General features: G+C 43.1%; 1 protein-coding gene across 1 annotated transcript; it reads right to left on the minus strand.

Annotated features, from left to right (window-relative positions):
- Positions 1 to 2,793: 2,793 nt before the first annotated feature.
- fgf24 (fibroblast growth factor 24) lies at positions 2,794 to 17,446 on the minus strand. The gene is made up of 5 exons (XM_083651386.1): positions 17,260 to 17,446; positions 17,052 to 17,088; positions 10,902 to 11,079; positions 6,233 to 6,339; positions 2,794 to 5,106 (listed from the first exon to the last, which is right to left on the minus strand). The coding sequence occupies exons 1-5, from the start codon at positions 17,289 to 17,291 to the stop codon at positions 4,828 to 4,830; spliced, it is 633 nt and encodes a 210-aa protein (XP_083507512.1). The 5' UTR covers positions 17,292 to 17,446; the 3' UTR covers positions 2,794 to 4,827.

Raw genomic sequence — 17,446 nt, forward strand, 5'->3', positions numbered from 1 at the left:
CAGAATCTCTCGTCATAGGGACAGTTTCTACCCAACTGCCGTCCGCCTCGTCAACTCCCCTGTGGTTTCATGATTTGTTTGTATGCTGCTGCTCTAGTGCAACATCTAGTGGGGCTGAAAGAAACGGCTCCTTTAAGTAGACCATAGCAGCATCAATTAACCCATTAGATCCTGTTTAGCTCAATCAGTAGAGAGCAAGGTGCTGGGGTTGTTGGTACAATTCCTGGTAGAGTCAAACTCAACACTATCATTACTGTGAGTATCTGTTAACAGGCATACAATTAAGTCCATCATCAATCATCATGAATTTACTCAACCTTTATTCGCCGAAATTGAAAATCTATTTTTAAGAGAGACTTGGAATAACATGGCATAAGATTTCGTGCTGCACCTATTACGAGGAGAATAGAGAGGAGGTCTGGCTTTGGAGAAACTGTATATACAGTAAGCACATTGGTAATCCTGTAAAAACACTGCTCAGCCATGTGTTCAAAAATACTTTGGGAATCACAGTGTTTGCCCTGTGGATTTCACAGTCATAAAAAGCGAGCAGTCAACTGTGGTTTAGCATTTAACATCAGTTAGATGGGCGGTAGCTCGGTGTTTTGACAGTAAATGACGTGACGTGAAACTACAGTTAATGGCACTAGCTATATTATAGCTTGAATTCTATTATGTTTGGCTTTGGAGTTTTGTTTTTCACTGACCTGAGGGACAATTTCAGCGATATTCAGAGAGACAAAAGTTGTTTCACGTCTCGAATAGTACAAATTTCTGTTGACAGGGCTAATTGTTAAGTGTGTGGTTGCTGATCTCTAGGCCAAAGAAGCACTTTTGGTTGTTCCACTCAAATGTGTTGAACTTCTTCAGAACCACAAAGTTTTTCTCTGCATTGACTGTTTTAAGGTCATACTGTATTCCAATACCCACGGTTTCAGTGTGCTGAGATTTCTAATAATAGAATATAAACTACTTGGCAAGGAGGACTGCGTTTAAAGATTCCACCTCCTCTGAAAAGGGGGTCGGGGGTCTTTGCAGAAAGGGAATTCTATGTTTTTCATTTTGAAGTTATTGGTCCAGTTCCAAGACCATCTCGCCTCCAATGATCAAAGGTCGAGTCAGAGAAAGGCCTAGCGGGAGGCTTATGCAAAAATGTCTTCTCCTTATTGCGAATCGGGCGACACATTTGAAACCATCAGCGCTGGTTTAAATGTCAATATACCCAGATGCAGTGCCAGGCCGGCTGTGCTCGGCCAAGTTTGAAGTATGTGAATGGGGGGGGGGGGACTTCTTGCTTGCATAAATAAAATTAGGAACGTTTTGAAAGTTGCATTGATTGAATTCCTCTACTATAGACAATTGCTGATTCCAACTCCCATATAAAAAGCCAGTGTGTCAACTTAGCCAAGTCTTCGACAACAAACGACAATCTTAAAGCAGTGATGCAAAGAGCAATGTTTTGGGCAAGTTACATGGGCAACAGTGCCCAAAGACTTTTTAACAGCATTTTCAAATATAATTACCTTGCTAAATCGATTTATTTATTTATTTATTTATTCATTCATTCATTCATTCATTCATTCATTCATTCATTTATGTTTGGGGGGCGCGTTTTTTGTTCTTCTGATTATTATTATTATTATTTGACAGATCTCTTATAGGCTACAGAGGATAGAATGCACAATTGGAAGTGAGGAAAATATTCCTTGAAATGCTGCAGTCATCTTTGCTTATTCCTTCGCTGCGTTCTGCCCAGACAAGCAGGATCCTAGGCTGTTGATCCATTGTGTTACTGGTGAATCAGTAGGTCACACATTAAGCAGAACATTTCAGCTTCTAAAAGCAGTCCAGACCTCCAAATCCCATGAGGGAAGAGGGACTTCTGGGTCTATTATAGGTAGCTGCACAGGGGGGAGCCTGATAGCATCGCTAGGAATCTAAACAAAAGTCCCCCCCCCCCCCCCCCTCAAAACCGCCATCTTTCAGTCTGACGGTTACTGTAAACATCATTCCAGCACACAGCATTATAAGACATACTACTTCACATTCCTTCTGCCTTTTCTAAGATGGAAAACTGTCTAAAATATTGTATGTTTGCCAATCTGAGGAATGGAACATTTACATCAACGTAGCTTTACGCTTGAAGTAGAAGACAGGCTTAGATCAGACTCCCAATGACACAATATCTTAATTAGTTTTAAATGTTTTAGTGTCATCACCTGTATGTCACTTACTGCGCTGTGGGAGATGTGCTACAAGATGTTAATAATGTGATCATTCAAATCATTTTCTAAATATATTCAAGTTTTTGACAGAAAAAAAATTAAAGTACAGGGGGGGGGGGGGGGATCGTACATAGGTAGCTTGTCAACAATATATGGTATAATAATGATGTAATAGTATCCGTAATAAAACAACAGCTAATGTGAACTCACTGCCCTTTAGTGGTATAGAAAGGCTTCAGATATGTGCAGTGGGGCTTTCTCAATTTGAAATGGACTGACCTTAAAAGCAGTGCTCACACTCGGGGTTTGTATATAAAAATGCATACCTTGGCAGTATGCAGAGAAGGGAATGTACTCTATGTCCCACCAATCGCTACCTGCAACATTACTCTTTTAGGCAGTATGATACTCAGTGTACCATTAATACTTCACATCATAAGATTCCAGTCTAAAGTGGGAGATTAATGCATTTTTGCCGTTCTACTATACAGTACGCAAGTAAAGACATACGTGTTTTTTTAAATATAGTCCTCATTTTATTAACAGAGGCCAAATAAAACTCATCACATTGTATTTACAAAGGGAGGCAATAAATATCTTAATAATAGTCATAAAATTATTTTTTGCTTACATTTGCTTTAAAAAAAAATCATAAATGTGTCATGTTGTTAGTAGCAACTCATACAAAAGCCTGCCAGTGGACAGGTGAATATATACTACTGGTGAACAGAGGCTGGAGTTTGTTGTCAGTAAGAGGAGGAATGGTAGAAGCATAGACTTTTCCCTTAGGATTCACAAACCAAACTGCTTTCTGGCTGCCAGAACTACCGCAGCTCGCTGAACATTGTTCCCTGAATCCTGGATCAGTTGGTCATCTGTAGTCTCTCAAGCCAGTAGTCTCTATTCCACAATCGCCGAATGCTCCAGATCACAGTCTGTACTTCAGACCATTACAATTTGGACAGAGGAAGTTTTCATCTTCCAAAGAAAAAACGCCCACTTCAGATCGGAAGGAAGTTCAGTGGTACTCGACCAATCATGACACTCGGAAACATAACCGAGGCAGGTGATTGGATACCTGCCTTATTTTGAACCGGATACCCGCCTTATTGAGAGCCAACTTTGAGACCTGCCGAGGCACAGACGGTAGTTGTCGGGAGCATTTGAGAATTGCGGGAGCCAACGCGTCTGTCTTGAGAGACTAGACCATCTGGGTTTCTGAGGAGAAGTCTTAATTGTCGAATGTGGAATTATTGAGTGACTCAGGGTTGAGTTCAACTATTCCTGGATCACACCGTCAGACAGCACAGGGCCGGACTTCCCCAAAACATCTCGAGGCTATTGTGGAGCTGCAGTGTAAGTGAATGGAGCGGAGTGTGACTCAGTCTCAAGGTGATTCCGGTGACACGGCGCCCAGTGCGGCGGCTCAGCGATGACTGAAAGGTTTTTGGAGATAGATTAAACACGGAAGTCGCACAGACGGCCAGACTAGGTAGGGATAAACAAAAGTACAAGGAGGTAGAGGAAGTCTTCATCACCAACCCCAAAATATTAGCAAGCTCACACTCAAAAGAATCAAACGGATCCTTTTCCTGGAACAGCGTTATCACTTGCAAAGACTATTTGAATACATGTCCAGTGGTGACTCATTCGCCGAGGGGAGGCGAGACTAACATCCGTCTCCCCGACGTGACGAAGTTGGAAGACAGAGTGGAATTATGAATCACATCAAACTCCGCTGTTGTTTGTTGTTGTTGTTGTTGTTTTTCTTCTTCAAGTGTTTAAACAAGACCACAGCCACGGCTGCTGCCCGACTAGTCAAAGCATGTCGTGTTTTAGCTGAATCACAGGCTGCATGATCATGTCAGTGGAAATCACACAGTGCATTCCATCCACAGCAGGCCAGGAGTGAAGCTGCTGAGGCACGGTGGGGAGAGACAAGAGGGAGAGAGCGACAGAGAGAGAGAGAGAGAGAGACCTGTCAAATATTGCACTCAAAGCTACACAGTTATCTTGGCAGAGCAGTGTCACCTGCGACCGCCACCCTCTCTCCGCTCTCGTCTCCACGGCGTCCGATTCCAGTGGAAAGTATGGGATCCGCGTTGTCAGGGGCAACACAAACAAAAACCGACAGGTATTCCAATAAAACTCTAGTTGGCTGATTTTTATAACGTTGCGTCAGCTCCTGCTTCAAACGTCCGTCCCCCCCCCCCATTGTCAAAAAGGAAAGTATTACTGTATGCCTTCAGCTTGTAGTTCAAACGCAGCTGAGAAGGGCGGCGACAAGAAGTTTCTCAGAGGTCCTTTAGTTTATCCAGTATAAATAACATGACAGACACGTTAGCACAATGACATTTAACCCAGAAGAATCCAAGAGTTAGGAGATATTCAGTCGTCCTGAAATACAAAAATAAAACATCTTTGACTTTTTTTTGTTCATTATTTTGTTTTTTTTTGTTTTGTTTTTTAGTGTCGTCTTTCTTTTACAGAGGTGAAAGTCTTTAAGGTGATTCTTTTAAGACAAGAAGCTTGAGATTTTCCTCCTTTTTTTGTTTTGTTTTGATTTTCCATGGAAAATAGTGCTGCTGTCCCATTGGTCCCGTCAGTTCCTTTTGGGGTTGGGTTTTAACCGGCGAGCCCTTCGTGTCCGCTTAGTTACTGTGGTGAAACGGAACGTCTCCGGCGGGTCCCCCTTGCCCTTTGGGGGACGTTTCATGAAGTGGACCTCCTGCTGCGTCTGCGTGGTCCGCGAGCCTTTCTTGGGCCGGCCTTTCCGGTTGAAGCCCAGGTACCAGCCTTTGTACTTGGCCGACACCAGAGCTGTGTAGTTGTTCTCCAAGAATTCCTCCACAAAGACGCACTCCTGCTTCCTTCCATCGGGCTGTAAGCAACCAAAAAATATCACATTAGTACAGATTTGGGCTTTTTTACCAAATGTAATTGTTATTATTGATATACTTTAATTTTATTTCTATGCTTTTTCCCCCAGACTAGCATGCTTCCTCCGATACATGCAGTCGCCAGCCGCCAGTTCCCCTCCCCCCCGACCAGAGAAGGCACTAGTGCAGCGACCAGGACACATACCCTTAAGCCGACTTCCCACCCGTAGACACGGCCCTTTGTGCCTGTATGGACACCCGACCAAGCCGGGGGCAACAAGGGGGTTTGAACCTGTGACCCTCTTGTCGGTAGGCAGGGAATCTACCGCTGAACTACCTGGACACCATGTTTATTTACGGTATCCCCCCGCCCCCTCCCTCAATTTCCTGTGATTGATAGCTAAAACTAATCTTTATCATTACTCAAACTATGAAAAGCGCAGACATAATCTGAATGTGTCATTTGATCCCATTCTTTAAATAATCTTGTGATGGAATTAAGGAGGAAGTCAAAGGGGAGAAAAAAATCATTTCTTTCTTTTACAAATGAGGCCCCTGCAACTAAAAGTCAAAGATGCATGTTTCTAACAGATGACCGTGATGAGAGAGTGAAAACAGTGTGAATCACTGCAGCCCCACAGATGCTGTCAGCACAAGTTATTAATGCGACAGAATCACACGTGTGCCTCTAAAGCCTTTTCAGATATTCACTTGTTTTCCATATCGGGGGTTGGTCCATCCGCAGAATCACATGCAGTCATCTTTGCGCTCGTGGCCACCTGGTGTGACTAAGTGATATAATCGCAGTGGCATTTCTCCTAAGTGACCATTAGTCTCTCAATGCATTGTGGTGATTGCAGTCCGTAATTGACTGATCGAGTGTCAAAGGAGTAGGCAGATTACGTAATGGAAGAATGGCTGTGAGTTATCAAAGGGGTTTTGTTAGGGGTGTACAAAAACAGCAGGCGAAAGCACATCTAAAGTTGCGTTCAATTCAGCTTGGATTAAGAGGTCCGTTTAAAATAATCGTTTTGATAACTATACGGTTTCATTTGAGCTTTTTATGGCGATTCACTCTCGTTTGTATTCATTTTCACCGCCCTGGTAGGAAAACCAAAAGGTACTTACCCTTCCGACTATTTTGCCCTTGTCATTCATGCAAATGTAATGCTCGCTCTCTTTCCCTTTTATTCGGATATGGCTCCCGAACGTTTCGGTCTCAACGACGAGAAGAGCTGCAAAGAGAAAGAAAAAGCAGAATCATGTCATTAACTTTGAAGCCGTTACAGTATGTGTCATAGGTTAAAATCAGACACACATCTCTTTCATGGTTCCAGGACCTGGAAATGGTCAAATTAATTAATTATTACTTAAGTTCCAGACTTTCTAGGCCTGCATAGGAACCCTGCTATATAAGCTTTCTGTGTTAATGAAAAGTCAATTAGATGTCCTGACCCAGAACTTTGTCCTGAACTGAGCAGAAACGGAAAGTGAACAATTGTTGATATAAATATAAACATAAACATATGATTTTTATACATTTGAAAAAGTAGTAGCACTTTAGTAGTTGTTTTACGGTTATTGGTTGATATTTCATTTTGGTAACATTTCAGCATGTAAAACACCATAGAAATTCACCATTAGCTGTACCGGTAATTTACTTTCATCACTGGTGTTACGGAATTTCTCTCCAGTTTTCAATATTGATCATTACAAACAAGGCAAAAGTCTTACTTGAAAAGTGAGATCCGTAATATTATTACCTGGGGGGTGTAATTCTCTGTGTTTGTAAACGTGCTTAAACTACATGTGGTGATCCACTTAACCTTTAAAGGTTTGTGCAATAAAAAAAAAGTGTAATATCACTTTAACGTGCCTTATATAATGCCACAAAGAAATGTGCACCAAAACAACAATGCAACCATCACTTCAACCCTGACACAGCACTAATCCACTCTAAAGACGCATCCCGGCGGGGCCCCCCCCTCCTCCTCCCATCACAACCTTAACCCCTGTGAGGTCACCTTTGTTTCTGCTTGCCCCCTCACAAGCAAAGGGATCTGCCAAACATTTGTGGAGCGGTTACGCGCCCCTCAGGATTAGGTTTCAAGTTCCCTTTAGTCTGTGCTCACTCAATCAAAAAGTTAAGATGATCCATTTGTTTAACACACTGGGCTATTCAGTAGCGCTCAAGGGAACGGAGGAAGAATAGGCGAGGGGACAGGCTAGGCTTGGGGGCAGTAGTCAACCCCTCCACCCCCTCCCCAAAAAATGTCCTCTCTAAATCCAACCTGTGGAGGAAACTGTGGCGTAGGAAGCCTGTCTTAATGGTGATATAAAGGCAAGGAAGAAGCTATTTCTCCTCCTGTTTTCAGAGATTGACGACAGATGACATTAAAATAAAAGTAGAATCGCTCTTTTCTGGAGTGATTTTGAAAATCGAACAGCACTAGTTTGTACAGAAAGTGGATCTAGGAGAAAACATAAAGGGGCATTTTGAAAGCTGAGGTATGTCAATTCTGAAAGTCCAAACAGCAATCTTTTGATGGCAGCTTGGCCGTTTTGCGTGGGGACCACAAACTGTATAATAAATATGGTCGTAGCTATGATGTCACCCGATTGGTTTTTGGATTCTCGTTTTGAAGCCTCGAGATTGGCATTTTCATCACCATCTTGGTTATTTGGAGCCAGAAGTTATGTGAATTTGGACAAGAGCCACAGCGCCATCTGCTATTGGTCCGTGAACGGCGAGCTGCACAACTGGACAGGCGACCTGTCAATCACGCACCAAAGCAAGCATAGTCTGCCTTATTGTCTATTTTACTCTAAATGGGACCATAATTTACAAATGAACATCATTCTGTATTGAAGAAGACTTGAAACTAGCAATCGATACCATAAACTAATAATAATTTCCCCATTGACTTCCATACAATCAGACTTCTTTTTGCAGCCAGTGGAGTTGCCCCCTGCAAGCCATTTGAAAGAATGCAGGTATAAGGCACTTCCGCCTTGGTTTCAGTTGTCACGAACGGAGCTACCCCCTTGGTGGGGAGCCAAAATCTAACCTATGACGTCTCGACCCAGAACATCAGATAATACAATATTTCCTTGCCGAAGTTGTTTGTTGTGCACGGCCCTGTCCAAACCCTGTCTTTACTGTCTTGAAATAAACCCTTGATGGTTTGATCCTTGAAAAAACGAATGCGCTGGCAGCTGCAGGCTTCAGCAAACTTAATTAGATACTTGAGTCATAGTTCCCCTGAAACACAAACACTAAGTGGAATCTCTCTGTCATCAATACCACTAACAAGTGCCATTCAGTTCACACAGGAGGGAATGCGCTACTTTTATTTACAGTGTAAGCACTTCAAAAAAGCATAATCCACATAATCCACAACCTTAAAAACATTCTGTAGATGTATGAACAGGATACTCAAATAATCTCCTGGAAGCCTTCTGAGCACAAAGGCCTTGCCTGCACTTACGGTAAGAAAAAGTATAATAAAAAAATAAATACGTGTGTTCTGATTAGTTTTATCAGAACAGCAAATCAGCATAGTCCTTAAGTAAATACATTTTAAAAAATCAGTCTAAAAGGTATTTTCAGACCAAATGTTTTTTTTTTTTTTAGTCGCACAGATTATTCGCTTTTGGTCTGAAAACACCTTCAGCCTGATTCTACTTTGATCAGAACACCATCCAGAAGCTAATATATTTGAGTTTGAGAGTTTTTGTTATTGTTTTTTTCCCAGCCTCAGGTTTAAGAATCCAAAAGTGGGCTCCATAAATTAAAGTGCTATTCCTGAACAATCTATCTGAAATGTTGTAATATCCTATCAGTATTTGGACTTGAAAAGCTATCTCCAATGGATTTTGTGGTCCTGCACAGAAGCCATACTGCATATAAACTACAAGGCACATACAGCCTGCTTGCTGCATAAAGAACCGAGGAGCTTGAAAAAGCAACTTCATCTCTGTCCCTCTGAGCAAAGTTCTCCCTCTCGCCGAACAGGAAACATCGGCGCGATATGAACGATGCGGGGTCACAGACATTCACCGACCTCGATATGGAGTCACCTGTCAGAAAGGCTGCAACCTGGCTGCTTTAATTCCAGATTACAGCTTTTATCAATTTAAAAGCCTCTGCGATGACCCAACATCTGCTCCTGGCGGACAACAGGCATTCATTACGAGGGATTGCCTCTGGACGTATTCTGTACTGTGTTAAATGCAATGAATAGACTTAGACTAACACCTAAGAAGAATGATGACACCCTCTCCCGAAACTCTCCCCGCCCGCTCCCACTTGAGCCACGTAGATACGGAGTGGCTGACCTTAGCCGTCACAAAGCTCCACGCCGAAGCGATATATGTCTCCTGTGGCGGTTTGTGACCCTTGGCGGTAAAGCTACTGCACTGACTGTGGATTAGTGCAATGAAAGATAGATAGAGAGTGTCTTCTCGAGCATGTTAGTGAGTGTTAAGGGAGTTCACAGGTGCCAGGTAGTGCAGAGGAGTAGATGGCGGGTGGGAGGGGCAGGGGTAAGAGTTGGCAAAGCGTCCTGGGAAAAATTGGATCTGCTTCCACTCAAGCTCTAACAAGCAGTGAGGAAACTTCGCCTCGGCGCATCTGCGACTGAACACACACACGCTCTGGAGGCATTCGAGACCAGCAATTTTACAGCAGTGAGTCAGCTGAAAGCGAGCAAAATGTCTGCAGGAGCAGGGGTGGGAATCACCATAGGCCCCATGATACGATATTATCACAATACTTTATTCACAATACGATATTATTGCGATTTTAAACATTTTGCGATATGAGTATTGCGATAACATATATTGAGATCTATTGTGATTTATTACCATTTTTCAACTGCAAATGATGTCCCCAAAGGAAAAATCATAGATTTAGGCGATGTCTCATCATAGACGCTGGGGTAGCTGGCTGGGGGCGTGGTCAGGATGGGGGAAATCCTCCCGTTCTCCCCATTCAGCATAGTTGGCATTTAGCTGCTAGCCCAGCCCAGGCAGACAGAATCGGGGATTCAACCACCACAGTAAATGCACATCTGAACAGATGTCTATGTACCTGCTCTAGAATCCCCAATCCTGTAGTGTAGAGCCGCAGCACTGTCCTTTGGTGAGTCAGCCCATTAAGATATATGGGGTTTTCTCCCCCCACCGTCTAGTCTCGCACGCCAGCCGTAGTAACATTTTGTGGGCATTCCCACACAGTCCGACTGTATCTAGGTAGGACATATAGGGGTGGGAATCACCACAGGCCCCACGATACAATATTATCATGATACTCTATCATCCATACCTTAATGGATATACCACAATGTAATTTGACGATGCCAAAGCTTGTGACTTTTGCAGAATAGCAAATCAAAAAGTCTATTTGGGTGAAATCCTCATTTAACGGTGGTCCAATTTGGCCCATATTAGGCATTCCGGTGAATTTTCTCAGGATACCCAAATCTCAACATGAAGTCACCTTCAAGTCAATGATTTCAAAGCATTTTTGTCCAACCCAAACAGCAGTTCTCAGCTATCAGGATTCACCATCTCTCTCTTTCATGATTGCAGATCTAGCATGATTGGACAATAGACAATCATCTCCAACCGATGGCTGCAACCTGCCGAAGAGGCTGGTAGAGTAAAACATACAACTCAGACAGAATTCACCAGCATTCAGTGGCTGGAAGCTGGTGGTTTCTTCTCACCCTGGTAACAGAGCCATCAGTGTGAGCGGACTAGCTAAATGGTGAGATGCACAGGAATTCTCCCGTACCGTACTTGCCCCCATCGTCTCCATTGGCGTTGATTTTCTTGCCCAGTATCTGGACGTGTTTTCCCGTGGTTCTGCTGTACAGCTGGTAGATCCGGATCTGCTTTCGGCTCAGGTCATCCGGGTTCCTCGTGTGGTTCTCGATGTAAAACCTGAAATCAGCAGAGCTCTGCTGGGATTCCTGCGTAGAGGAGGAGGAGGAGGAGGAGGAGGAGGAGGAGGAGGAGGAGGAGGAGGAGGGGGACGAGAGGAAAGGAAAGATGAAGACAGATAGACAGGAAGAGGGAGAGAGGGGAGAGAGAAAAGTTGAGAGAGAGATTGTCATGGCACAGGTGTTGATAGTAATGTGTGCTCTTGCTTTTATGGGCCCTGTGTCAAGAAATTGTGCTTCAGGGCCTAAAAACCGAGATAACAGCCTGGAAATAGTAGCTGCAGCATTTTAGTGTTCGGCTTTTTTTAACTGGCACATTGCATCTGCATTGCATTTAGAAGCTAACCATGCTACAAGACTGCTAATGCTAATGAAGTCAGCATTATGAGTCAAGTGCAAAAGCCTCAAGTGCAACGTTTTATACACGATTGTTGCATGCTCTGTATTGAGACAGCAGCATACTATGCGCCTGGGGCGATATTGAGAAACCAGTATTCCATTTCCACAAGCAAGCAAGCCACTAGCAATTATACACCTGAAGCATCCAGACCTGTTGCACTATCATCAAACAAATATCTGCCCGCGGGCCAAGCGGCGTCCATAAATTAGGAGATGCAGCGCGGGTGGAAGACATGACAGCGATGGCAGGAGGCACCTCGCACCACACACACAAAAAAAAACACTCTCGCAGGAGTGGAGTTTTATCAAATGTTACAAACTCGCCTTTCAGAATTCACTCGCTCTGGATTCTCATGGCGTTTACGAGTCACCTTAGACCCGACGTTAAAAAAAAGGGGAAATGACTGACTTCAACTTCAACAGCGTGTCAGAGAGCAACTGTGTCACCCAACCCATGTGCAACAGGCGAGGGGAAACGTATACTTTCAGAAGCCCTGGAATCTCGGTTCGAGCCAAGATCCCGTTCCCCCAGCTGTATGGTGTGGTAATTGCACAGTAATGGCTTTTTATGTGGCTGTTCTCAGGTGGCTAATTATATACACATTACATACCCTGACTCCTTGTTATTCTAACCTCAGCAAATTAATGACATTTAGCCAACACGATGGGAAATTATGGTCACGGTAGAACAAATCCTTAAACAAACGACTTGTGCGGATCTGAGCACAGATTCTGTGGCGGCTCCTCTGAACCGAGTGTGGCACACTATCGTGACATCTAGGAAACGCGCCCATAATGTTACTTTTGGCGTCCGCTATATACAGTGTAGGAAATGAGGCACTTTCGATAATGATTTCAATGTGTCAAAATACATTACAAACTTCAAAATGATGGATTCTTGCAATGGCTTTTCTACCTGCCTGTGGGTATCGATTATTCTATTTACAAAAACACACTGCGTGTTTTTATTACACATAACAATAGTTTCCTCAAACCTAGGGTATTGGGGGGCGACGAAATATTTCAGAACCGGTATCGAATTAAGAGCATCATCAGTACAGTATCACAAAAGAGCTCATACCCAGCCCAGCAAATATCTGAATGAGAATGCTCCTATTTCAAGTCATAATTACCCCATTTCAACTTCCCACATACAGAAACCACAGCACAGCCATGCCAGACACGCAACACAGCCCAGATCTTTTTCAACAGACGACTGGCAACAAAGAGAATGAAGGAGCTCCAAAGACAGTAACCCGTCCTCACTCACTTCCCTGTCCGCTACGAACCCATCTATTAAGCCACTCAACCCCCCCCCCCATCGCCCTCAACCTCAATGAGGTAGGCTAGAAATGGGTCCCAAATAGCCGAGAATTTCTTAATTGGTCCTCAAGACCCTAAGGCTCTCCATCCGTATAACAGAGGTCATATCAGTCAGCCACAATTGAAAAGAGGGTGAGGAGGGGGACTTCCATTCCTTCAGGATGAGTTTCTTGGCAACAGTTGGCCCCTGTGTCAGAGACTGTTGCACAGCTGTAGGGAAGTTCAGAGAAGACTGAGCAGCCGAAGATGGTGAGTTCACCCTCCGGCTGAAGGGCTATTCTGTAGGCCTTAGAGTATGTTGGCCCAGAATCCCGTTAGTGAAGGGCAGAACCAAAAGGCATGAGATACAGTGTGCCCTCCAACACTTGACACCTTTCACACAGTGGTGAGATAGTAGGGAAGATCTAATTTCTGCTTGGAGTAGTGGAGACGGTGAGCAACTTTAAATTGGATCAACTGGTGTCTGCTATTAACTGAGCAGAGTTGTACAACTGAAAGACTCCTTTCCCATATAATGTCAGATAAATCAGTACCAAGTTCCTACTCAACTTGTTTAATAGCCCAACAAGGAAGGCAGATCCACTGTATTGGCAAGCTAACATAAGGTAGCACACACATTGATCATTTTCAACACATCTGTGTGACAAGTTTATGGCAGTGCACATCTGTGTTACTTTTCAAAATAGCAATAACATTATAGGAGTGTTAAGTAATCGATGACTTGTCTACCTCTATATTGGCGACAACGACAGGGCCTTGTTGTCTTTGTTACACAACAGAGAACGTTTGGAAAGCCAAAGATCTCAGCAGCTGGTGAATCATCCTTGAGTCAAAGTCACTGGTGTTGATCAGCAACCCTCTCCATCCCCTGCAGGTATGTGTGTGTTTGTGCTATTGGGCAGTAAAAATCCTACTTCTTGCACCTCTAAAGTAATCATCTCTGACATTTTCAAATAAATAAATGTCAGTTCAGTTTATCATCTCACCGACTGATGGAACACAATAGTGATTCAACGTGTGTTCCCACTTTGTTTGGAATGAACAGAAGGATAACTGGACAGTTGGCATGAGCAGCGATATAGCCACCATGGCTGAACAGACCATAGACCGTATATGGACAGAGCTACCGTGACATCACCCATTGGTTTTTGGACTCCCCTTTTGAAGCCTAAAGGTTGTCGTTTTCACCGTCGCCATCGTTATTTGGAGCCAGACGTGATGTGAATTTGGACGAGAAGAGCCACAGCACGGCCTGCTATTGGTCCGTGATCGGTGAGCTGCACAATCACTGGATGGGCGACCTGTCAATCACGCCAAAACATAGTCTGCTTTATCATCTATTTGACTCTAAATGGGACCATAATTTATAAAATGAACATCATGCTGTATTGAAGAAGACTTGAAACTGGTGATTGAGATCGTAAACTCGTTAGGAAAATGTTTACTGAGGTCATAAATCAAGTGAGAAGTACGGCCATTTTCCCATTCACTTCCATGTAACCAGACTTCTTTCTGCAGCCAGTGGAGTCGCCCCCTGCAGGCCATTCAAAAGAATGCAGGTTTAAGTTACTTCCGCATTGGCTTCACAAACGGACATACGAGCTAGCCCACTGAATAGACATGAAAAGAGCGCCACCTACAGGAACTCAATCTTGATCAACAATAACTTAACTTAATTTAACTTAACTTGACAGGTGATCTCTGGGAAGTGCAGTGCAGAAACAGCAATGAGCCAAAGATGTCGCCAAAAACAAAACAGCAACACAGACTTTAACATGCATTTTGCATGCAATATCAATATCCATGTAACGGCAAAGTGTGTGTCCCAGACTAGACACAAATGTGTTGAAAATGACGAGTCTAACATCAGCAAAGGTGCATCTCTTGTCGACCTTCTCAAATTGGACCTCAAAGCCGCCAAGCACAAAAAAAAAAAATGTACACAACAAACCTGTGGCCTGACTGGGAAGGCTGAGGGACTTATCTCAGATCTCCCCATCTCTAAACAAACATAAAGGTGTGTTTGGTAGACAGTTGCATTTCGCGTCAAAGAAAAGGCAAGCCTAAGCACATGGCTGAGGTGAGCGCAAACGACAACATTTTTTTTTATCAAGCTCTTCTTCAAAGCCACAGGATGAAAATGGATATGGTTGAAACTTCAAAAGTCTGGCGCTCGTCTTCGCTGAGGAAGCTTAGCCCTCGCATGCATGCATCTGAGATACACCTCGCTATCTGCCCGACACACGCAGACACGGTCGCGCACACAAGCGCACGCACATACACACTCACTGGGAAAAACACACAATCACACACTCACACTTTGGCATTTCGTTTGAAAGGAACTTCCAATTGTGGTTGCTTCTGTTGTTTTTCCTCGTGAAATCACAACCGCAGCATGACATGTCGGAGCCATTACCATAGCTCTGTGAATCAGAAGAGGCTAACAATTTAGAGAGGCAATATGACAGTAGGGCATTAAAGGCTAAGTCCTGCATTTTTCATGAGATTTTCAGTTTGGTCTTCAGCCTGAAAGCAGTCGGGAGAACTGATAATTATCTCATTTGTTGCCCCGTTAAAGCACTTTTACTTGTTGAAAGCCTTTACCGACAATTTGAGTTTTGAATTTGAATTATCCTTCAACAATCCACTTTGTGCGTGCCGGGCCATCTTCTGACTACTCAAACTAAACAGCAGGACCATCCTCCTGTCCTACATGTGAGGAGAAATCAGTCGGCACGATAGTGTTGTTTGTGCCAGCTCCATTGGCATAATGGCGAAATAGCACGAAACAGTGCCTGTTTTGGAGTTTATTCTTACTGATGGCTCTCTTTGGGAGATTTCTAAAAAGTCCTGGATACAGAAAGAGTGGGGAAACCTCTAGTTTACTGGCCTGAGAGCTAATGTTTCCATAACTAATGGGATGAAGTGACATAATGGCAGTGCAAAGATTAACAATTAGCACCAAAATATGTAACCAGCAATAAATATTTTATCTACTGTAATTCACACGCAAACCTTCCCTGCTACACGTCTTCAATTGTGCCGAAAGGTCAAACGAGAAGCTACGTCTGGGGGTAAGATTCATGCTGTTCTGACAGCTGGAAAGCAGTTTTTTCATGCAATAATAGTCACAACCTAGTTTATCTGTTAAAGTAATACTAATACTAATTTAAAAAATCACATAATAAAAATGTTGTGTCAATTATTGGATGCTGATGAGGAAGAAATGACATCACAGAGGTGGATGAGGGATGAAATCTATTAAATCTATTGCAGATTTCCATAAGTCATGCTTTATTTTGAGGCAACTTAACCTGTTTGAATATCTAAGATCATAATGACCACTAAGAATTGAGATTTAAAAATAAACAGCACCAGTTATAGGATTAAGCACTGGATTATAGTAGAGCTAGATAGCTTTGTGAGTATCAGAGTGAAGGAGCATGATCTCTGCAGCTTACTTGAATCACAGCGCACAGTAAAACCTGCAAATCATTATTGTTGAGATTAAGACGCAACTAATAAAACTGAGGCAACAACTGCCAAATGAACCCATCTGTTAAAAGCACAACCCTAAATAGCCTCTTATGCCATCCTGTTGTAAACAACTACAACTGCTACTTGGATTCAAGGTTGAAAAATAAAAAGAATTTGAATAAACCAATGGTGAGATTGATGATGCTGTGCACTATACAAGGACAGACTGTTCAGAATTGTGTCTGGCTTCAATTACGAAACGGATAGCTCTCATCCGATTAGGATTTCTGCAGCTCTAAAATCCCATAGGATACTACTATAACATTCCTAAATGGGTTAAGGTTTAGGCTATGTGTCTGCGGTCCTCATTAGAGGGTTTCTTTATCGCACTTTATGACATCTTTAACTTCTATGGGCTATCACTATACTATTCTTATAGCCTAATAGTGATTGACAGTGTATCTATCTACGGTGCTCAATAGTGGTTTAGGGTACTTTTATTTCTGGTCTGCAATAGCCTATTGATGTATTTGTACAGTATCCCTCCCTCTACAGTTTATCATTGGATCTTTTTCTATCCTATCATTGCGGCAGTTATTAATATTAAGAAGTATTGATTTGATGTTAAAGCAGGTCTATCCGCTTGGTGCTCAATATTATAGGGGCCACTGAGAACACAAGCCTATACACATCATCATCATCATCATCATCATCATCAGTCAGTCACAACAACAAAAAAACAGACATCCAAAACTACACACAAACAGGAACACATAAAGAATTGAAGGTGAGAGGAAACATACCTGTAGCTGGAAATAGAGTACCAGAAAATGTAAACACCTAAGTGAGAGAGGGAGAGAAAAGGGAGGGGGAGTGAATCACAGGCAATTACAAGCATAAACGCAGCCTACCTGGATGACAGCAATGCGCAAATATGAAGCTTTTGGCGACTTCTATTGGTAAGAATGCATGTTTTTGTGCAAAAGGCAAACGGAGATGTGGGACACTTACAGGTATATGAACCTTGAAGGCAGGAGAGACATCTTGACTTGCCGAAATACACCTGAAATACACCTGTTTCCACAGATTTAGAGCCCCAGGAAAGGTTGGAGAAAGCACCCCTCCCCTCTCTCTCCAGCGCGGCTTTTACGCACACAACTCCGGGGGTAAGTTTGAATCCCAATGTAAGGATAGATCA

The sequence above is a fragment of the Poromitra crassiceps genome (assembly GCF_964638095.1).
Source record: "Poromitra crassiceps genome assembly, chromosome: 15".
NCBI lineage: Eukaryota > Metazoa > Chordata > Actinopteri > Beryciformes > Melamphaidae > Poromitra > Poromitra crassiceps.